The sequence below is a fragment of the Arvicola amphibius genome, chromosome 5, assembly GCF_903992535.2.
Source record: "Arvicola amphibius chromosome 5, mArvAmp1.2, whole genome shotgun sequence".
Lineage (NCBI taxonomy): Eukaryota > Metazoa > Chordata > Mammalia > Rodentia > Cricetidae > Arvicola > Arvicola amphibius.
In genome coordinates this window covers 96582958-96606709 of record NC_052051.1, presented here as the reverse complement: position 1 = coordinate 96606709, position 23752 = coordinate 96582958, and the positions used below count along the sequence as shown (strand labels likewise).

The window sequence follows — 23752 nt, the reverse complement described above, 5'->3', positions numbered from 1 at the left end:
GACCGACCTGTTCAGGGTTCCACACTGCAGTGTGCCCCTGCTGTCCTAGAGTGATGATTTAAGCAGTGACTGCTTCACTAAGGAGACCTTTCTACTTTGGATAATCAAATGCATTTACAAGAAACAATGTCTGAAGCAAATGACTGTGTTTCAGGTGCTTACCCATTTAGAATCTGTGCCTGGGATAGGCTTGCCAGAAATTGCCCTTGCCTTTTTAGTGGGAAAAAAATAAGAGGATGCTTTAATAATTTTTTAATGTAATAAACAAAAATTCAGGGAAAAAACTTAGATGAAAACATGTTTTAAAAACTACTCTCAATTTTACTTAAAAAATAAAGAGTAAAATTTCTGTTTAAAAGGAAGCAATCCTAAATTCTATTCATGCTTAGACACAGCTGTTCTTTGGGCATAGCTGTTATGAATGATTTAGCAACCGTGAGCATAAAACGCCACCCATTTCCTTTTGCTAATCTGCTAAGCAGCCTGGCTTCAGTAATGAGGTGTGTTGGTCACAGAGAGTGCAGGGCCTTTCTCTCAATCAGTCTCATGTGTTGCTTTTCACTGAGGGGGGCCTTCTTCCTGCTCAGTCCAGCTTGGCTGTTCATGCTACTATCTCCTTAATCCGTGTTTTTAAATAAATTATTTTATAGGAATTCCAATCTCTCCTGTTTACACTCTGAGTCCAGAAGACCCAGTAGCTGGCAATATAAAAGGTAAGTAGCCTTTTTTTGGGGGGTGGAATTTAATGTCAATGAAAATATTATGTTCCATTCCCGTTTTGGTTTCTGGACATGTCTCCAAGTCCAGGTGATGTTTCCTGGCCATTGTTGGGCATAGTCTATCATTTGAAAGGGCTCTGCCCATTCAGGGTGCTGGATAGAGCTTGGGTTATAGATTACTAGTTTGCTCAAAAACCTTTCACAGTAGCCTTCCTGTCCACTGGCCACCTGTTCCACCCACGTGAACTCAGTTCAAGCACTGTATCTGGGAGGTGATGCCAAGAAACAGCAGGGCAGGGGTGGGAAGGGCGTTGAGGGAGCAGCTGCAAAGGGATGTTAGCGAGGCACACTATGGTTTCTGGGCTGTGTCTCCCTGGACGTTATCAGGAAACAAGCAGGACTCCTTGGGAATGAAGGCAGGGAAGGAATGACCTAGTGATCAGGACTTTGTGGAAAGCTGCTTCCACAGAGTGGCCGCGGGAAGTCTGGGAGCACCACAGCCAGGAGCACGAGCCCTGGGTTGAAGGCAGCAGATGTGTTTTGGAAGCATCCTTTGGGGTGGGGAGGTGAGTAGTAACTGGAGGATTTGGTGCTGCACCTACATAACAACCATTTGTTCCACAAGTTTCCCTGCTACTAAAAAATACCAGTCAGGGTGCTAAAGGCTTAATAGTGCACAGAGAAACATTCCTGGTGTCTCTGGAACTTCTGTTTCTGTGGGGTGTGTTGGGATGGGGACTCAGAGCTCAAACAATAACACATGTATCAAGACAATATTTGTGTGTATGTATCTGCACACACACACACACACACACATACACATAAAATTATGTTCTAATTGCTGTGCTAGTTGGCTTCCTGTTGCTGGACCAAGTTGTTTGCAAAATCAGTTTCTGAGAAGGAAAATCCATGCTTTGTTGGCTCTATTGCTTTGGGCATGTAGAGACACAGCTCTGCATGACGGAAGTGCATGGTTGGGGAGGGTATTCACTTCATGGCAGCCAGGAAGCAAATAGGAAGAAAGGTGAGATCCAACATCGTCTTCGAGGGTGCCCATAGCAGGGATCAGCCAGCATTTTCTTAAACATTTGGAAATTAACTGGAATGGAACTTAGAGCTAGAGCCTTGGCAATACACAACTCCGATTTCTCTCACAAGAATGTTTAGATCTCCCATCTACAGCCCGTCTATAGCAACCTCTTGTTATTCAAAAGAGGCTTGTGGTGATCTCAGGAAAGGAAAGGTAACTGAACTTGGAGAGAAGTTCAGATAACTGCCACAACATGCTAGGAAAATCTTGGATCACAGCCTGGTGAAAAAATAAACGTTAACACAGATAAGTTTAAGAATTCAAAGATACAGTGATCCACCTCAGTTTGCTGGCTTATTAATTCATTTTAATTACTTATTTTTGTGTGTATATATGTCTGTGCCAATCTGTGCACATGGGTGTGTGGGTGTGTGCACGCATGCATGTATACATGCGTTCACATGTGCATTTGTGCATGCACATCTAGAAATCAGAGATATGCATCTTCACCTTGTTTGTGAGACAAGGTCATCTGAAGCTGGAGGTTACAGTTTGGCCAGACTCACTGGCCAGCAGGAGCCTGGATCCCCTTATCTCCATCTCCCCAGCACCGGGAGTTACGTAGATGCTTCTGTGCCCTGAGTTTTACATGGGTACTGGGGGTCAAAGTCAGGTCCTCATGGGTGTGCAGCACATACTTTCCCATCTGATCTGCCTTGCCTATTAATACATCCTAAAAACACTGAGCCTGGGACTTAATTATTGCCAGAGCATCTTAGAAGTGCAAATTTATAAACTACCAGCAGATACAGAGCACCAGAGGAAGCTGGCCTCCCTCCCACCCTGAGACCTGTAGAAGATTTTGTGTTCTCAAGTATAGTGTCTCTTAACTGGCCTGTGCTTAAAAAACAAACAAACAAAAAGCAGTTTATTTTTCATTCCTGCCTGTCACCCAAGGTCTTAACATAGTCTTAATGGAGACTGTCCTGACTCTGGACAGTTTAGGGAGCACTGCCTCAGCTGGGAGGAGCTCCTGTCTAGTGGGTGTCAAGCTTCACTGTGAAGGATCACTTCATGCTTCTCATTAGGGAGCACTGCCTCAGCCGGGAGGAGCTCCTGTCTAGCGGGTGTCAAGCTTCACTGTGAAGGATCAGATAGGAATGACTTCTGGGCTTTGGGGCTTGATGGATTCTGTCACATGTCCTCAACTGCTGTTGAGGGAACCATAAGTAATATGCAAATGAAAGCATTGAGCATATTCCAATATAATCTATTTTCCCATAAACAGATGTATTTGGCTCTCATACAAAAGTTTACAGACTCCCAGGACCACATCAGAGTCTCCACTGTACAATTCTATAGCCAAGCTAAAGTATTGTACTAGAGACTCACATAGCCAGCCAAGATTGAGGCAATTAATCAGTCTCAAAAATCAGCCCTTCCTGTCCATGGGTATTCTACCTCCTCTGCAGAGCACTGAAGATCAAAAATATATTTTTAAAAAAGGCATCTTGAGGGAAGTCTCAGTGGATAAAATGCTTGCCACCTATGTGGGAACATCTGCGTTTGGCTCCCCAGACTATGTGTAGAGCTGGGTCCAGCAGTTAACATCCCAGTGTTCCTATGGTGAGACAGGAGGTGGAGAAATAGAATCTCACGAAGCTCATAGGCCAGTGTGGCATACACAGAGATGTGGCTCTGTCCCCAAGAAGGTGGAAGGCAAACCCCAACATGAGATTTTCCTTTGATTCTACACATAGAGTAGCATATATAAACCATCCCACACAACATGCATACATGTTATACACACAAGTTCTTGTAGATGGAGCGGTGGGGCTGTGTCCCGCTACCCAGCTAGCTTTACAGCCGAAATAATTACACGGAAGCTGTATTCATTTAAACACTGCCTGGCCCATTAGTTTCAGCCTCTTATTGGCTAACTTCTCACATCTTGCTTTAACCCATATTTAGTAATCTATATAGCACCACGAGGTGGTCACTTACCAGGAGAGATCTTAACCTGCATCTGTCTTGGAGAGAAGAAGCATGGCGACTGACTATGGTGACTGTCTGAAGCATCTGCCTTCTCTCTCCCAGAATTCTGTTCTGTCTACTCCGCCTACCTAATTTTCTGTCCTATTAAAGGGCCAAGGCAGTTTCTTTATTAACCAATGAAAGTAACACATAGACAGATGACTCTCCTCCATCAAGTTCTCATGCAAATGTTATAAGAATACCATGTGTGGGTCCCTCTAGTCCTCCAGGTTCAAATTGCAGTGAGAAGGAAAACCCGCAGCATGCAGCACCCAGGTGTCTAATTTATCAGGGACGCTGAGGCGATCTGAGATGATTCTCTAGAGCAGCTCATCAGGCCTGCAGACAGGCCAGCCCTGATTCAATACAGGATGAGAGCTCCTGAAAAGATTATGGAAAGGTTTGCAATCTCCCACCCACTTTGTAAGGAAGAACTGCTTGCTTTTGTCAAAGTCCTAGCTCAAGCCAGGGACTGGGGGCCAGCAGATGTGTTAAAGCGGGAATGCCCCAAAAGGTCTGGGTAATGATCTTTGGTGCGTGCTTTTTTGGGTGGGGGCTCTTTAGGATGGGATTCACCTGGCAGGTGAGTTGGGCCATCACTGAGGGCATGGAGCTTGGCCAATGTGGCTTAAAGACGGCAAGCAGGTTATGATAGCTCCTTCGGGAGGCTCTGCTGATAAAATAGAACTAAGAATGGTGTTTACTGAGGGGAACTGAGGCTTGGTTCAGTCTTGACTCGTCTTTGATGAAGTGCCTATGCTGTGCTACATGCTGCCCATTTCAGTCCCTGCTTCCGGGAGCTCCCAGTCCATGGGAGATGGACAGTTAGAGGAGCAGGGAAGAACCCAGAGCTAAGGGAGCAAGGGTAAAGGTATCCCTGATGGTAGAAAGGGTGAGAGGAGGCAGGGAAGGAAGGAGGCAGGTGGGTAGGAAGTCTGGCTTCCCCAGAACAGGAACGAAGGCATTTGGGATGAGTCTTGGAGAATAAAGAGCAATTAGCTAAGCAGAGAAGAAGAAACATTGAAGAAAAGTATGGCGAGTAGGAGAGGGGATGGCAGGAAGGTTGTTGAACTGAACTGTGGAGAGGGAGGAAATTCCAGGGGATGGGATGGGATTGACTCTGAGAGGGTGAGGAAAAGATCTGATTGGACAGCCTGGTTCAAACATGCAAGTTTTCAGTACACAGCCAGGCCTCACAGAGTGGTACCCTCACCATGATCTGCATATCTATAATAATCTCACTTGAGGAGTGTGCATCTTTATCTAATTTGCATGAAGGATCATGTGGCCTGCTGTGGTCTGGAAGGACGTTGGGTTGTGTCCTGAGGCATTGTGTCACCACTGAGGGACTTGACACTAGGGAGGAACTGAAAAGTAGGAAATTTGACAAGATCCCTGGTGACACCAGCAAGGAGAGAGGTCAGGAGGGTGAGACAGAGTGTCAGCCTTTGAGGGGACTCCGTGCATGAAGACACTTGCTCCAAACCTGATAACATGAGTCAGATATCTGACCCCACAAGGCAGAAGGAGAGAACTGGCTCCCATTAGTTGCCCATCCTCTGACACATGTGCTATATTTCACACATGCTTGTGATGTACACACGCATAAATAATAAATAAATGCAGCAAGAAGACAGAATTCAGATGGTACCCAGAGCCCTCAAATTACAACAAAGAAAGATGAGGCTCTGAACACCAAAACCTAGGCAGAGATGAGGGTTCCAGGGGCTTTTCTGAGAGGAAGTGGCCATGACCTAGTGATGAGAAGGGGATGAGGGTTCCAGGGGCTTTTCTGAGAGGAAGTGGCCATGACCTAGTGAAGAAATGGGGATTTTATTTTTCAGTTTCAGTTGTAAATTGTGATTCCTTGAACTTGGATGCTAGGAGAACTCCAAGTTCCTCATGGACTCCAATGCCTAGTTTAGTCTCAAGACTGCAGTTCACAGTGAAATGTTCCCTTCTGACCTCACCCCTTAGAGCTGGGTCCTTGGGCTCCTGTGTGACTCCCGTGAGAAGATGACAGGGTGGCACTCATTACAGCCTCAGCTCCAAGCTTCTCTTGTCATGGATGCTCCTTGGGTCACTTCTATAGAGGAAGGAAAACTTCATTCTGCCCTCTTGGATTGTGTGGCTAAACCTCAGAGTTAAACCAATGTAGGAAGATTAGCAGGGAAAATGTGCATTTCACATGTGTGCATAGCCATTTTCAAAAAGAAAATGAAGGCCCAATGAAGCTGTCTGGTACCAAAACTAGTAGAGATGCTATAGAAAGAACTATAAACTGGAGATATGACCAGAGAGCTTGCTCAGGGCAGGGCAGAGTGAGACTGTGCTTAGGGATCCTCAGGAGAAGTATAAGGAGACGTGTTTGTGAGTATGGATCTCAGTCTGCTTCTGGTCTCATGCACTAAGACTGTTCTCTTGGCTCTGAAGAGCACCTTCCTCATGGGAAGTTGGCTGACTACCTTAGGTAAATGAGGAGGATAGTCCTTCTTGGAACTATCTTTCCAGTGCCTTTGGCTCAAAATAATCAGTGTGCCAAAGTGGCATTATTTACCATTCAGTGTTATCTGAGGTTTGTGTCTTGCCTGGTTCCCGCAGTCGTTAAGTCCCAAAGAAATCACACAGAGGTCTACATTCATCATAAACTAATTGGCCCATTAGCTCAGGCTTCTTATTAACTCTTATAACTTACATTAGCCCATTATTCTTATCTGTGTTAGCCACATGGCTCAATACCTTTTTCAGAGGCATAGTCACATCTTGCTTCTTCTGTGTCTGGACAGGACTGCAGAGGGAGCTTCCCTCTTCCCAGAATTCTCCTGTTCTCATTGACCCATCTGTACTTTCTCTCTGGTTGTCCCACCCATACTTCCTGCCTGGCTACTGGCCAATCAGCATTTATTTAAAATATAATTGACAGAGTACAGACCGTGGTCCCACACTAGTCAGTGTCTGCAGGGAATGAGTTTCAAAAACCCACCCCCTCAGATACCAAAATCTTCAGATGCTCAGTTGCTGGTGTAAAATAGCATGGTATTCATGTAACCTATGCACATCATTCATGTACTTTAAATCACCCCACATCACTGAGTATCTAATACAAAGTCTGTTTAAGGTGTTACAAGGTATCACTTAGGAAACAGTGGTAAGAGTAAGCCTGGGCATACTCACTGCAGACACAGTTGTTTTCCTGAGTGGTCTCAACCATAGGAACCTGTGGGTACAGGGCCGGTGTGTGAGGCTGAAGGTTCTGATCCCTCCGCTCCCAAAGCCCTGCTTGTCAAACCAAATCTCATGCAAATGCTGGGATGCTCTGGCTTCCTCTCATAATATTTTATTCTTAGTTATTACGTTAGAGAAAATGACGCTACAAGTTTGCCGTTGACTTTTTATCTGAAAGGTCAGGGTTTAAGGCAAAGGGGAAGAGGAAGGATTTAGAAAATTTTAAAATCATTATCTAATCTTAACCCTTGTAGAGACTGTTTCCAGCCCTCACAAGTCCTTCCTTTGGGAGGGGAGCGATTGGATTGGGCTAAACCTCTGGGTCTCCCTCCAGTACAGCAAGATTCAGAAGTTAATATAAGGGATAAGACTGCAAATGATTGCTGTATGTAATTAGTTTGATGATGTATCTTAATCTAGAATCGACCTTGAAACTTACTTGCAAAATTGGTTTAAGTTTGCATTCCTAGTATAATAAAATTAAATGTGTTTGGTTTTAAATTAGACAGACTTGGGCACACATACTGCCTCTGTCTTCCTGGCTTGTGACCTTAGCATTTCTGAGTATGATTTCTTTTCTTATTTTTTGTCCATAGTTAATTAAGACCATTAACCCTTTCCTGTCCATGGCACTGAGGGAAGGGAGATAGCAAATCAATGTAGTGCTTTGAAAGGCAGTGGGCAAACCATGAGTTGTGACTGCCCATGGCTCTGATGCTCCAACCTTTAGCCACATTCTCTCCCTGAGGATGGAGGACTGTTTCCTGGTCAGTCCTGTCTAGGGCATTTGTCCAGCAAGGTTGGGTGTACAAGGGTCCAGGCAGCCCTTTTGGGTCAGGAAGAAGAGTCACCAACATGCCTCTTTGCCCCCACTGACCACCCTTTCTTCAATCTGCTCCAGTGATCCAGAAACTCCAGCCCCAGTGGGCGTCTGTCAGAGCAGATGGGGCATGTAAGTTATGGTCTTCGTGATTCAATACTGGAGCAAGGAACCACAGGCCAAAGTGGCCTGCTGAGAGGGTCGTTCATAACCACTCACTGCTGGGCCCCTCAATTCCTATGTTCCAGCTAGGGACTGCCATCCATACAGCTAAATGTTGCTGTGTGTGGTGAGGGGAGGGGGCCTCTCTAGGTTCAGAGCATACAGGGGACCCTAAATCTAAAGCATGAACCCAGACCATAAGGGGTCAAGGGCTCTGGTGCCCCTTTCCTCCTTCTGTCCCAGTACATCAACCCTCCATGGACATTCGAAGGCTTTTGATGAATCACACAGGTGCCATCTTCGTCATCCTTCTTGGCTGCCCACATCTTCCTAAAGGAGTCCCGTAAGGTGGGGATGGAGCTACCAGTCCATGCGGATGGACTACGACCATTCTAGAGGAGCTGAGATCTTGCCCTTTGAGGCAAACTTCCTTAATCTACTTAGTAACTGGTCTCCAAAGCCTTTAAGTGTTGAGACCCTGGAAGCGCAATATTGGAGGACAGCATCTGGTAAGATCCATCCAGCACTTTGTAGATCCTCATCACCCATCAAGTCTGACTGGAACGTGCACAGGTCCCACATCAAGAGCACTGCAAGTGGACGGTGTATATTATATCTTCTCAGTCTCTAAAGCAGTGGTTCTCAACCTGTGGGTCACGACCCCTTTAGGACAAGTGAATGGCCCTATCACAGGGGTTGTTTAAGACCATTGAAAAACATAGATATTTGCTTTATGATTCAGAGCAGTATCAAAATTAGTTATGAAGAAGCAACAAAAGCAATGTGATGGTTGGGGTCACCACAACATGAGGAACTGTAGGTTAGTAGGTTACAGAAGGTTGAGAACGACTACCTGGAACATTCTGTGAGCTGATGGGTAGATAGCAGGTTTGCTCTTTGATGGTCTGGACAACCTCAAACTCGGCCGAGGCGTGGGAGTCAGCCCCTTCCTTGTGTAGCAGCAGCCACAGATAGCATGAGATGTCACGGCCTGCAATGTCCACCTGCATCGTGGAGTTAGCCATGGCAATGCTCTCATAGATGGGGACAGCATGAGTGACCCTATCCCCTGGAGTCTAAAGCCACTGCTGTTTTGTGTCTTGTTGTATCCAGGCTGAGCACAGCCCGCATGGAGATAAACAGCGCAGGAACATTGAAAGTCTCAGTACCTCTGCTGTCTTCTCCTGTTCCTACTGGGTTTAGCAGGGCTCTGTTAGAACAGAAGCTCCTTAGAGAAGCCGTACTGCCAGGTGCTTTGTTCCAGTCCTAAATCCCAGTGTGTTCCATGTGAGCACATGGCCAGAAGCCTTGGTGCTCCTCTCCTTTTGGTCCGATGAGGAGGACCCCCTCCAGGGCTTCAGCCATGAGCCTAGTGTGCAAACAGTACTTAGAATCTGTCTCCTGCAAGACTAGCCTTGATCACTCCTGAACCATTGTTGCTGACCATGGGAGGGTGGGCAATGATGTCATAGAACTGCATGGTCTGACTAATTCCCCCCTGCCCAGCAGGTGGGCTGCAGAAGGACCTAGACAGATGTGACTCTTGACATACTCCGTGCCCCTTTCTCTAAAATGTATGCCTGTCATATAGGGCTCGTGTTTAACTTTGTTATTCATGCATTGTAATGGAGTCAAACAAGAGGCTTGTTTTTGAGAAACACTATTTACTGCGAAGTACCATGAGAATGGAACTAGGGTCCAAGCTCTTTGCTCGCGTGTAACATTACTCCAGGCACAGTAACCAATGAGTGGTCTCAAAACCGGAGTGAAAGACAAACTCAGCTAAGATGGAGAATAAGGAGAGCAGAAGGCAGAGCCTACTTATACAGACAGGTTCGCGACCTGCAGGCCTTCTGAGGAGCAGGGACATGCATAGACACATATAAGACGAAAAGCTTTCATGCCAGGACAGGTCGCTGTGGTCTGAGCACAGGTCTGAGGTGGGTATGTATTTGATTGGTGTATTGCCAGCAACCTGGTTTCTGGAAGGCTATGACCCTGGCAGATTTTGTGAGACAATCCCCCAGAAACCCTGAAAGCCAAGTTTGATACACTCTAGGGTTGAATTATGTTGCTTTCTCATCTCAAAAACAGAAGGAGGAGGTGGAAAGATGGCTGTCAGTCAAGTGTCTTCCTTGAACACTTGAGGATCTACATTCATAACCCCCTAACCCACATAAAAAGCTGGGTGCAATGGTGCAGAGCTGTCTTAGTAGGGTTCCTCACTGCCACGACCATAGGCAACTTGGGGAGGAAAGGATTCATTTCATACTGTCTTCTAGGTACAATGCAGCATTGAAGGAAGTCAGGGCGGGAACCTGGAGTCGGGAGCGGATGCAGAGGCCATGGAGGGTTGCTGCTTGCTCAGCCTGCTCTCTTATACACCCCAGGACCACCTGCCTGGGGTGGCTCTACCTGGAATAGGCAACAATTGCTAATTAAGAAGATACACCCCAGGCTTGCCCACAGGCCACTGTGGTAGGGGAAGCAGGAATTCCAAACAGCAGGGCGGCCTCTCTGACATTCTCTTTCTTTGTAGGTTGTGACTGTAATCTGGAAGGTGTTCTCCCAGAAATATGTGACGACCATGGCAGGTGCCTGTGCCGCCCTGGGGTTGAGGGGCCCCGGTGTGATTCCTGCCGCGCAGGCTCATATTCATTCCCTATATGCCAAGGTGAGTGGGTAAAACAGAAACACTGGTCACCAGTTTCCCAGGTTGGATTTCTCCCGAGGAAGCACAGACAAGCTTTCTGGAAGACCAGCATAGCGCGTGGGTTAAGCAGCTACCCCGCCTTCTATGGATGTGACATTTCTCTGTCCTCTGAGACTGTCTCTTATTCTCACCCTATCCTTTCTCCTCTCTGGAAGCCAGGAGCTGGGCTGTGCAGTCAGCTCACTGGGTTCAAGTTCTGGCTCTTAAGAGTGGAGTTGTGAGTTTAGGAACCTGCCCGCGACAGGAGGCAGTGAGAACAGAGCACCACCAGGCTGGATGTCTCAGCAGTCCCTGTCTGGTGCTGAGATCCTGGAGTATTTCTTCTACTTCTTCTGGGTTAAGATGTTCAAGTCTTCTGTTGCGTGTTCGCTGGATTTTGGTGTTATCATGTTGCTTTTCAATCCTGAGGAGGAATTCTTGCATTGGCGCCTATCCATCTCTTCCTTCAAATGAGGCCAGCAGAGTCTTGGCATCTTGGTCCAATCTTTGCTGTGGCTGATTGTATAGTTGGTAGTTTTTCTTGGTCTGCCCTTTCTTAGATCCCCTCAGCATTGGAGCAGGCAATCAGATCCCCTCCGCCCTGAAGTAGGCCGTGTTTGTTGGGGGAATCCAAGGACCTTGCAGACGAAAAGGAGTGCTTGCGGCCAGGGTAGAATGGGGTAAAGAAAACCAGCAACAGGGAACACACCCTGCTGGATGGCCAGAAAAACTTAGGGAGTTGGAGGGGGCCTGGATTCAGTTCCCCTGGCTCTATCTGAGGGATCATGTCCAGGACACTGCCCTGTGCTCTCTATACCTCATGCCTAAGTCTGATCAAGCTATTTCCCACAGCCTGCCAGTGTTCGACTATTGGATCCTATCCGGTCCCCTGTGACCCAGTGACCGGCCAGTGTGAATGCCTGCCTGGAATAACAGGAAAGCAATGTGACAGGTGTCTCTCGGGAGCCTATGACTTTCCTTACTGCCAAGGTAAGGAAGCCAGCAGCATGTTGCCGGCGTGAGTCTCATCTGAGTAGGTAGAGCCAGCCTCTCCAAGAAGCCTTCAATCTTTTCCAGACTGACTGTAGCCACCCTAGATGTCTGGTTCAGTTTGCCCCTGGCCAACTTCACTGATCATGTATATCACATGTTCAACCTCAGAGGCTATTGGTGGCTAGTGAGAACGATTTAAATCCCCGTTCATAAACAACCTGGGTTTCTTAGTTCACATGTCACTTCTCAGCTTCAGCATGATGAAAATGACCCACGGAGTCTGCCCTTGCCTTTGTTTGGCATGCCCCACCTCCACACTGGACATGCCAAGGCATGGAGCTTTCTCTCCCTAGTGACTTTCAGAGCTGATGTGCGCTGCACAGGATCTTTGCTGTGGGCTGAGAGTGCTGTGTTCTGCCCTTCCTCCAACACAGAAATGAACCGTCCGCATTCCCTACACGTTTCTTCATGTGGGCAGCCCCAGGGTGTACCAGGAGTTCCGCCTGGGGATTGCAGAAGTCTGTTGTGCTAAGACTAACCATCAGAAGATCCCTCCTGCTCCTGGTGACACTGAGGGTATAGCATCCAGAGCTGGGTGGAACTTGGTAGAAGAGCACATGATATTTTCCAGGACTTTTCAATCAGAATTCTCCAGACCAGATACTTTTGAGGGTAGAAGCTGCAGGGGGCCTGTGGGTCCCATGTGGCAGAGGCAGAGTTGCCATGACTATACCAGAGCTGGAGAGAGGCCATCCTGGGATGAGCCCAGGGCCAGGCATGGTCAGCATGGAAAACAAAAGGAGAGAAAAACAAGGTGTGGGCTACTAGAGAAAAATATGGCTCGAAGAGCGAGGAGGTGGAGGGGACATGTTGTAGAATATTATTTTAAGGTTAGTTACTTTTGTTTATGCTGAAGAGCATTTGTTTAATGATGTAAAGATGTATTACTTTTGTTTATGCTGCATTTGTTTAACTCTGTGAAGCTGTGATTCTTTGTCTAAAACACTTATGGGCTAATAAGGAGCTGAACGGGATAGGTGGGGCTGGCAGGCAGAGAGGATAAATGGGAGAATTCTGGGAGAAGAGAGAAGGAAGGGGAACAAGGCAAGGAGGTCATCAGGGGCCAGCCACCCAGCGGCCATGGAGTAAGAAGGAAAGTGAGAAAAGGAAAAGGCCCAGAGGCGAGGGGTAGATGGAGGAACTTAAGAAAAGCCAGCTAGAAACAAGCCAAGCTAAGACTGGGTATTCATGAGTATTGATAGGTCTCTCTGTGTGTGGTTTATTTGGGAGCTGGGTGGTGGGCCCAAAGATCAAAGGGCAAAGGAGTAAAACAACAACAACAACAAGAAGCTAAGGGCCGTTTGTAAGGAAGGCTATAGGATCCTGTTACCGACATGCTCCAATGGCGATAACCAGCCTCAGAAGCAGGAACTACCAAGCTGCTGCCAGTGTAATAGAGAGATGTTGCAAGTGCTCAGCTAGAGCCTCTGCAGGCGTCACCAAGAACTTCAGTATACAGGGGTGTTATCCTCTTAAAGCTGCCGGTGACCCAGAAGCCACAGTGGGTTACCAGAGGGGCAACGGTCCCCTGAGGGGCAGCCATGCCCATGAAGGGCAGCCCCTCAAACCACCTGAGGCCTCGGACAGATACACCATGCCGAGAGAGAGTTTGGGTATAGTTTATTTAGTGGGTTATAGAGGGGAAAGGGAAAGGGGGAGCTGGGGATGGGGTGGGAGGAAGGCAGCAGCCACCGCTTCAGGAGAGGGACAAAAGGGAGGGAGTGCAGGCTGGAGGAGGTGGGAGATCAGCTTGTCTGGCAGAAGGGGGAGGGTTGGGAGTGGGCGGGGTTTGTCTCGTAAAGGGACAGGGTACCCATGAGACAGGAGATGCCAATAGACCATAACAATGGGAATGGGAGGGTAATGATAATCAATCCTCTCTCGGTTACAAAATGAAGTTAGAAATCCTGTAACTTCTTTTGATGGCCATTTTATTTTTAATTTTAAAAAGAGGTGCAATATCGCCCTCTTCTGGACAATTCTAGATATGCTGAAAATCTCAGTCTTTCCTAACCCTAGGAAGGAAGCTTTGTACAGAAGTGGGGGAGGAGCTGGGAGGAGCTGGGTGAGGGGAAAGAGTATGATCAAAATATTGCATGCAGTTTTCAAAAACAAGTTAGTATATCTTAAAAACAAAGTATAGGAAACATTATAGAAAGGAAGGAAGTTGTGTTCCCTGGCAGGGCAGAGTTGTTGAGTGGCAGATGGGGTCACTGCAGACAACTATAGAGACCCTGGCTGTGCCTCAGTGAGAGTCACATCAAGTTTTGCCACTTCTGCAATAAAAACTTAAATGTAGGTGCACTTTTAAAAAAGAAAAATTAAGGTTTTCTTGAAGTATAATGTCAAAACCATCAGCCAGACATGTATAACATTTCTGAATCATATACAGGGCCTGGCAGTATTTGTGATCCAGCTGGGACCGTTGATTCCAACTTGGTAAGTAGGGGGATCTATGTGAAAGGTCAAGACTTACCACGTGGAAACTTCTTGGAATTAATATAAGACACAGATTCCCATTGCCTAAAGAGACCATGGTTCTTTTTCAAGATGCATATGTAGTTTGTGAGGTTTTTGCTTGTTTGTTTGTTTTTGTTTTTGTTTTTGTTTTTTTCAAGAAAGGGTTTCTGTGTAGCTTTGGGGCCTGTCCTAGAACTAACTCTTGTAGACCAGGCTGGCCTCGACCTCACAGAGATCTGCCTGCCCATGAGGTATTTTTTTAAACAAAGGAATAAAGTTTACTTAGATTTTGTATCCTAGAGTCCAAGAGTTAGCTCTTCTGGAGGTTTCTGTGAGGGTACCATCAGGAAGAGCACCCAGACTCAAACATTGACCAAGAACTTGTGACGTAAAGCTGGCCATCTCGTAAACTGTCACCTAGTCTCTGTTTTATTCTAAGCACATATTGTGGTACTGTGAACAGTTTCCTAAGATCCTGGGACTTTCCTGCCTTTGTGGCCTCACTATGGACTGCAAGGGACTCAAGGGCTGCTGCGTCTGCTGTGCCTCTGCTGGCGCTGAAGCCACCCTCACAAAAGCAGTCACAGCATCAGTCTTCCTGTGAGACATCCCTAGAGCGCAGCAGCACATTTGTGTGTGCGTGCACATGCGTGTGTATGTGTCCGTGTTAGGTATGGGTACGGGTTAGAGGGCAACCTCAGATGTCGGTCCTCAGGGATCATCCACCACCTTCTTTGAGGCAGGTCTCTCACTGATGGGGAAGCTCAGCCAATCACCTTGTCTGTGGGGTGTGTCCCCCCTTGTCTGTGGGGTGTGTGTCCCCCCGCCACCGGCCACAAATAGTCTATAAAACACCCGTGTGTGCGTTTGTTTTTCCTCTTTGTTTTCCTGCGCTCAGCTGGAACCCTGGCTTTGTAAGCTCCCTTTCTTCCCCTTATTAAAGCTGAATATTTTATATTAAAGCTGGTCTGGTTAATTCTATCGACCGCTCGCCAACATCTCACCAGCTCATAGTTCACCAAGCAGCCTAGACTGTTGGCCAGTGGGTTCCAAAGATCTGCCTATCTTCAGCACCAGAACTACTTGCAGTTATGTTTGGCTTTCTAAATGTGGGTTCTGGGGATTAATCTTGGGCCCTCACACCTACAAGAAAAGCATTTTAGTGACTGAGCCTTGTTCTCAGATATAACAATGTTTTAGACAAGGGAGAACTTCAGATGTTCCCTTCTCCGTGTTTTCTGACTGCTTTTAACCACATTTGTTGGTTACTCATGTAAAATGTCAACTGTGTACTGAAAAAGTTCAGAGGCTGGAGAGATCACTCTGAGTTAAGAATATTTATTGCTCTTACAAAGGGGATTCTTCAATTCCCAGCACCCACATGGTGACTTACAGCCATCCTTAGCTCCAGTTTCACAAGGTGCCTCCTTCTGGCCTCCTTGGGCACCAGGCACACACACAGTTCATATACATACATGCAGGCAAACCATTCGAGTGTATCAAATAAAAACAAGCCTTTTTTTTAAGTTCAGAAGACTACAGCAACCTTGTGCTTTTGTGAATCCCTTGACTTATCTTTCATAGTCCAAATTGATTTTGGTGACAAAGCTTTGCTCAAAAACACACATTTGAAACAGGTCTTAATTTCAAGATGCCAAATGTCAGTTTGATCTTCATTTCAAGGGTCATTGCCAGTGCAAGCCTCACGTTGCAAGTCCTACGTGTAGTGTCTGCAAGCCATTATATTGGAATCTGGCCAAAGAAAACCCCAGCGGATGCTCAGGTGAGCTGTCTTATATACCACCCTGTTCTGCCATGCCATTGCCTCTTTATTTCTGCCTGCCTTCTTGTGCCCACGTTGGCAAAAGAGTGCTTTGTTAAACTGATTTGTTCAACATGCTGACTAAGCTTTAGTGCCCATCTCCATTCAGAGCAGAACTCTGTCATTTTCAAACAGAGATTTGCTATTCTGTTTCCATATGTGTTTTGTCATTGGTGAAGGCAGCCATTTGATAAATGCCTGTGAACTCTTTGTAAAAACACTCTTTCTGGTTTAATTTTACACACACAGCATATACATACTGAACCTTCATTTTGTACAGTTTATTAAAGCCAGGATACCAAGATTAAAACACGTAATAAAAGGTCTTAGTGAAATGACTATTTTAGGGTAGAGTATGTTTTTATGTAGGCGTGCCAATAATGACCTTGACATTGGAAACCTTTATAAACTCTGTGTGCTGGAGTAACCAGAAGCCAACTGTAACTCTGGATGGACTATATTGTTTGACTGTCATATTAACCTCGGAAAGAAATCCTGTCTTAGACTCCAGCACAGCAGGTTGGATGCTGCTTAGGTCCACAGGGAAGCCCAAGCCCCTGAGATGTATTGTAGGCACGTGGCATCCCTAGAGTCAGGGAACTGTTCCTGTAAGACCCCCAGCTCATAGACACTCTCTTACCTTCACAGAATGCCAGTGCCACGAGGCAGGGACCGTGAGCGGAATCGGAGAGTGTGGGCAGGTAACGTGACCAGTTTGTCATGAGATGTCTGTAGGATGCTGCTGAGGTTGACTGTGGGGTTCCTGGAGGATGCTGAGGTTGACTGTGGGACTCCTGGAGGATGCTGGGGTTGACTGTGGGGTTCCTAGAGGATGCTGAGGTTGACTGTGGGCTTCCTGGAGGATGCTGGGGTTGACTGTGGGATTCCTGGAGGATGCTGGGGTTGACTGTGGGATTCGTGGAGGAGGATGCTGGGGTTGACTGTGGGATTCCTGGAGGATGCTGGGGTTGACTGTGGGATTCCTGGAGGAGGATGCTGGGGTTAACTATGGGGTTCCTGGAGGATGCTGGGGTTGACTGTGGGGTTCCTGGAGGAGAATGCTAAGGTTGACTGTTGGATTCTTGGAGGACGATGCTGGGGTTGACTGTGGGATTCATGGAAGATGCTGGGGTTGACTGTGGGATTCCTGGAGGAGAATGCTGGGGTTGACTGTGGGATTCCTGGAGGATGCTGGGGTTGACTGTGGGGTTCCTGGAGGATGCTGGGGTTGACTGTGGGGTTCCTGGAGGAGGGTACCAGTCCCTCACCAGTCATACTGGCCATTGTCATACTTTTCCAGTCCTGGTTACATTGCTCTCTATTGTATGCTGAAGCTGTTTCCCAACCTGAAGGTTAGTAAGTCCTAGCACCAAAGGCTGCCACCTGGCTCATTTGTTCTGCAGGAAGATGGTGACTGCAGCTGCAAAGCTCATGTAACTGGTGATGCCTGTGACACCTGCGAAGATGGATATTTTGCTTTGGAGAAGAGCAATTACTTTGGTTGTCAAGGTAAATACATAGTACAAGGTATGGGCAAGGCGACGTACAGAAGGACAAATGCCTGCCCCTGCCCCTGACTTCAGGGATGGTACTAGACATTCTGTTTTGAGAACTTGATCAAATATTCAGTTGACACTTGCAGTGAGCCTCAAACAGTGCAGTTCCCACTTCTCTGTTATCAGAACAGTGTAGATTCAATTCTAAAATACCCACGTGGGATGGAGGGCACATGCTAATATTAACTGACACCAAGAGCTAGTCACCTTGAGACTATGTTTCATATTATCTAAAAACCAGATAATGAAATTCTAGAAGTGGCTGACCTTGCGAGCCTGCTCCCGACTTCCACACTGCTCCTCATGGACTTTATTACAAACTGGCTCTTGTAGATCAGGCTGGCTTCGAACTCACAGAGATCCACCTGCCTCTGCCTCCCGAGTGCTGGAATTAAATGCATGCACCACCACCACCTGGCAGTGCTGCTCCTTTACGTGTGTGTTCGTGTTCCTGGATGTGTGTGCCTCTGTGTGTGGAGGCCTGAGGTCCATGTTTGGCATCCCCTCAGTTATCTCTACCTTAGTTTTTAAGAGAGGGTCTCTACCACACCTGGCGCTTGCTAGCATGGCTAACCCTGATCCCAGGGATTCTCCTGTCTCTGGACCCTCAGCACTGCCACTCTTTCCACGTCTGTGTGGGAAGCGCTTCACTGACTGATCCCTCTTCCTTTCCATGTCTGTGGGGGAAGCACTTCACTTATCCCTCTTCCTTTCCACGTCTGTGTGAGAAGCACTTCACTGACTGATCCCTTTCCCAGGCTACTTAACCATGTGTAGTCCTGGGCTCATCTTCCACGGGACAACAGCACACCCACCTGCTGGCCTATAGTCACACATCTTGAAATTAAAGATAGGCCTTTGAGGGGGCAGGCCATTTTTCTTTGGGACATGCCTGCCTGATATAAGGTGTGGCAGAGGAAAGAAAACAGCCACCACAGGGCTGAGAACATCAGAGCTGTCTTCATGGGAAGGGAAACTTCTGGCAGGGACATAGTTTAGTAGTAACCCAGCTGTTTCTTGACTTTCAGGGTGCCAGTGTGACATTGGTGGATCGCTCACCACCATGTGTAGTGGGCCCTCAGGAGAATGCCAGTGCCGAGAGCATGTCATGGGGAGAAGGTGCCAGAGGTGAGTCTGGGGGAGTTTCTTCACACACTCACATTGCTAGGGCCAGCGCACACTTCCCTGCCTGTGCTGATCCTGTGGTAGAGGGGAGAGAAACAATCCCAAGGAGGCCGATGAAGCTGTTGATATAACTGGAGCCTGGACATGTGACCGTGAGCTAATTAGAATAGGAGATCAGGATGCCCATTGTAACCAGTTCTGCGGCATAAGCCATGAAGTCCATGCATCCCGAAGTCCAGGCTTGAAGTGAACAGTGTGCACTGTGCCCAGGGAAGCTGAAACTGCTCTACAAGTCACAGTGACAGACACAGAGGGCCTGGTTTCTGGACCATTGACATCAGTAACTGTCTCCCTTGAGTAGAGAGTGAAGTCGGGAGACTAGAATAAGGTGGTGGGGAAAGACGTGAAACAGGAAGAATGGGGAAGGAGTGCTAAAGTCAAACCCAAGAGGGATAAGGACCCAGAGGTGGGGAGTGTATGCAGATGAGTCTCTGGGTGTGATAATTCTACTGTAAGATTTTCTTCAGTGGAAGTTGGAGAAATTGAAATATAAACTCTTTGACTCTCGGTCATATGCTGGAACAAGAAAGGCAAGGTTTTCAAAACCTCAGGCTCCCCTCTACATGCTTCCTTAGCAGTTGCTGGGAACGTCTCTCGCCACCTGGCATTCCAGTAGAAGCTACATGTAGAAGCACAGGAGAAAATACTACAACCCAAGGGTTGCTTGCCCACAGATAAGACCATTGCCTCTCACATGTTAGCACATGGGATTTAGGATACAGTCTTTGATATGACAGTAAATGAAAACTCCACTAAAGTCTGATAGATCAGTGATGTGTGTTGCCAGAGTGGCGTTGCCAGATGGGCAAACCTCGTGGCCTTCCTCAGTGCTAAATCTTCCAAACATTAGCTCATTCATGTATCTGAGCTTCTTTGGATTCCCTTATAAGTTTAGAAGCATTCACTGTGTTTTCTAACTAATTTTTGTGATCATAAAGATATATATTTATTTTAGAAATTTCAATAAACTCATAAAAATCAAAAGGCAAAGAAAAGTCTTCACTTCACCACTCTAAGATAACATTGTAAAAATTATTTTCTGGTATAATTTTGTTTAGGATTAAAATTTAGCACCTTTCATGCAAATTTTAAAATTGAATTTTTGAATTGGACATATCATAAATATTTCTTATATTTTTAAAAAATCTTCAAAATATTAATGCTTACAGAATATTTATAATTTATTTAGCTTATATTTTGGTTCTGTTGCATTGCTGGCATGCTGTCACTGGCTCAGCGCATTTGCGTTCCTTCTTTAGAAGGGACTCCTGGATGAGTTACTAAGATGCTGGGTTCTTGTAAATCTTCTGAGAGGTTGCGAGCTTGCGTCTTAGTGCTCACAGTACGGGGATGGCTTTTATTCCCATTAACATGTACATCAGTTTGAAGAACTTGAGAAGTTTCAGTGTGGCGGTCACATGAGATGGGATGTTTCTGAGCTGCCTTTGTGACTGTCACAGCTGGACCTGTCAAAGGAAGCCACCCATTGGCCTACAGATGGCTCAGAGGAGAAAGGGAGCTGTTGCTAACCCAGCCACCCAAGTTCAATCCTCAGGACCCACACAGTGGAAGGAGAGACCCAACCCCAGCAAGCTGCCCTTTGATCTCCAAATGTGCTTATCTGTGTACACAGCACGTATGCACATGCTTATGTGTGCACACTCTCTCACACACACAAGCACACAAAGAACACTTAAGACTATAATAAAATGTATATATGTTTAATATATAGATTATTATATTAGCAACATGCCTGGCACATAGTTACTGATGCTGCAAATATATAACTATGACTGCGGTAAGTACTGGGTGAGGAAATGTAAGTCAGAGATTTGCTCTGTTAATTGTGGGCCACCATTAGAGCACAGCAGAGGTACACTGAGGAGCTCATGACTCGTGTTAAATGACTTCAATTTAGTGCTTGGAATGAATGGGTATTGGGTGTGCTCTGTGCCAACGTTTCCCTGAATAAGAGAATCCTTTGGTGAGAGAGGGGAAGCCTTCCTCTGGTCTTGTTTAATTTAACACCTTAGTCAGCTGGCAGTGTTCCTTCGGCAGTGTCTGTTAGGAACGGACATCAGATCTCCGACAAACCTAACTTATGTCCATCCTTACTTGTGACTTACAAAGGCCTGAAAACAACCACTACTTCCCGGATTTGCACCACATGAAGCACGAGGCTGAAGATGGCACTGGACCTAACGGAAGAGACCTGCGCTTTGGATTTGATCCCCTAGTATTCCCTGAGTTTAGCTGGAGAGGATATGCCATGATGACCTCAGCACAGGTATATAGCCAGAGGGTCACAGCTCACTGCAGGGGACCCACATAAACACCCTCATCTTACCACATCCCCCCACAGTCCCCACACCTACCTCACCCCCACCCCAACCCGCCCCACCCCAGCCTAGAGCTACACCACCTCCGAGACCTTAGCCCAGGATTCATTTTCTTCAGAGGACTGGCCAGGGTCAGTTTGAAGGGGTGGGCTTGGGATTTAGGCTAGGGAAAGGTTTTTAACTCATAAGAATGTACTTGGATTTCACAGTTCATTGGTACTTTAATTTGGCCGCTAAATCAGAAAAATGAAGAAATTAAAGCAAGTATTTGTCTCTGGAGGCTTTTATATAGATAGAAGAAAATTTTTTAAGTGGTGCTAGACTATATTAAAACATAGAGGCCATTTTTCTTTAGTGCCATTTTGGAAAATAAAAATGAGTCGACTTGAAGACTTCTAAAAAAGCCAGCAGCCTCCTCATCCTCCTCCATCTGACAGAGATGCTGCAAGGCTCAGGCTGGTCCAGGCTCTCAGTCCCCTGCTTCAGCCTCCTAGATGCTCTAATCCCAGCTGTCCTGTCCTGTCCTGTCCTGTCCTGTCCCGTTGTGTCGTGTGTATGTGTGTGTATGTGTGTGTGTGTGTGTGTGTGTGTGTGTGTGCGCGCGCGTGCTTGGCCTTGTTGATTGGGGTGGTGCTTTTCAAACACTGGAGTTACTCATGAGTGGAGGTGGTAAACAACGTGTCTTGCTGGTGCTCAGCTGTTCTTTTCTTCCTCTTTCCCTCTTCTCTGCTGCACCCATCTTTCTCGCCTTCATGGTGGAGTAAGGGGTGTGTATGGTATTTGTTTACCTGGAGGACTTATGCGATATTTGTAGCTAAACACGTAGAGTCATTGAGTAGTTTTTATCTTCAGAACTTCTCTTCAAGGCTGGTTTCCTCAAGTTACTTTGAGGCAGATAAAATAAGAATAAGAGACAGGATTGATAGCCATGGTCACCCGGTGTTTGTCCTTGCCAGGTCAGGACTAATTCACAGAGAACCTGGGTTGGCCCATAGCTCTCCTGTAGCCTCCATTGGCCCTAACGATGTTTTCCTGGTCAAATCTCCCCAACTAAAGCTGACTTTACCAAACAGGACTGTAAGACACCCCACATTTACCCTCTTCCTTCCATACATACCAAATTCGATTTCTTTCTTTTTGCGAAAGGGTCTTGCAATGTAGCCCTGGTTAACCTGAAACTCACCATGAAGAATAGGTTGACCTTTAACTTCTAGAGCTCCCCTTGCCTCTGCCTCCTAAGTGCTTGGGTTAAAGCCAAGCACCAGAACGCGAGGGTTTTAAAGAGATTTAATGTAGTTTAAATTCTGAGTCCACTAGGAAGCTGTGCACACATGCAAGGGCCCGGGCGTGCGGGAAGCTGTGCACACATGTGAGTGCAGTCCCTGCAGGGTGCAGAGGAGGGTGTGGGAGCCTCTGCATCTGGAGCTGCAGGAGAGTTGTAAGCTCAGGATCAGCTACAGAGAACCAAACTACATTCTCCACAAACTCCTGTGTCTGTCCCCAACTCTACTCCTTTAGTGACCATCTTCATTATTCATAGAATTATGGTGGAGTCCATGAAGGAGGTGACTGACACAGCCTGGTCTAGGTGTTCCACAGGTGTTTGAAGCTTGACAGAATATTTGGTTGACCCAAAGCTGTAACATGAGGGCCGGCTCGTTGGGGTTTCTGTCCCGCCTGGTCCCCTAGTCATTTAGTCACAGAGAAAATCACACAGAGATCTCCATAAGTTATAAAACTGATTGGCCCATTAGCTCAGGTTTCTTATTAGCTCTTATCACTTATATTAACCCATTATTCTAGTCTATGTTAGCTATGTGGCTCAGTACCTTTCTCAGCGGGGCAGGTCACATCTTGCTTCTTTGGTACTCTGGGCTGGACTGGGAGGAATGGGCTTCCTTCTTCCCAGAATTCTCCTTTTCTCCCCGCCCCACCTCTACTTCCTACCTGGTTGACCCGCCTATACTTCCTGCCTGGCCAATCAGCGTTTATTTAAAACATGATTGACAGAATACAGATAATTATCCTACACCACAAAGCCATGCACTTCTAACTGTTCTTCGTAAGGAAGTCTTTGTTTCAGAGGCCCCGTGGTCCCTAATATAACCACTCTCCTTACTTTTTTAATGTATCCTTTCACATTTATTGCACTTACCAATTGGTGTTGGGTCTGAGGTTGCACAATGGTGGGGGACAGACCACCAGAGTCCATTAAACCAGAAACAAGCTTTATTCCAGAAAAAGAAAAAAAATCACCATGGGTCACACAAAGCTTATTAGTTGTAGCTGTGACCATAGCCAGAGATCCAACTTCTATAGTTGTGGCAATGGGGGCTGGTTTTGGCCTCTTCTTATTGTGAAGTCAAGCACCAGGTGTGAGTCAGAGAGCTTTTACAACCTTGAGGGCAGGCTGAACCTCACAGACCGTTTTAAGTTTTACAACTTTTAGTTATAGAATGTTAGGGTTAACTTAGGATGTTTGCCAAATCCTTGGCTGACACAGCTACTTTTCACCGTCCCTGAAAGAATGCAAGGCAGAGAGTGGAGTCACATAGGGACACAGTTAGAGATTAAGGGAATACAAGCAGAGGGTCCGATAGAGGCAGCAGCTAGAAGCATAGCTTTGTCTGCAGTACCTGCCTAGCTGGGAAGCTG

At 46.6% G+C, this 23752-nt stretch overlaps 1 protein-coding gene and 1 pseudogene across 1 annotated transcript in view; one reads left to right on the top strand and one right to left on the bottom strand.

Moving 5' to 3' along the window:
- The window catches only part of Lama3 (laminin subunit alpha 3), a 219437-nt gene that overhangs the window by 65523 nt on the left and 130162 nt on the right, over window positions 1–23752 (top strand). Inside the window, exons 11-19 of the mRNA XM_038330296.1 lie at window positions 651–713; window positions 10530–10664; window positions 11535–11672; window positions 14128–14174; window positions 15879–15978; window positions 16666–16718; window positions 17421–17526; window positions 18602–18701; window positions 20889–21045. Of these exons, the coding sequence (XP_038186224.1) occupies window positions 651–713; window positions 10530–10664; window positions 11535–11672; window positions 14128–14174; window positions 15879–15978; window positions 16666–16718; window positions 17421–17526; window positions 18602–18701; window positions 20889–21045 (899 nt within the window). The remainder of the gene's footprint in view (window positions 1–650; window positions 714–10529; window positions 10665–11534; window positions 11673–14127; window positions 14175–15878; window positions 15979–16665; window positions 16719–17420; window positions 17527–18601; window positions 18702–20888; window positions 21046–23752) is intronic.
- On the bottom strand, window positions 8532–9470 carry LOC119814275 (annotated as a pseudogene).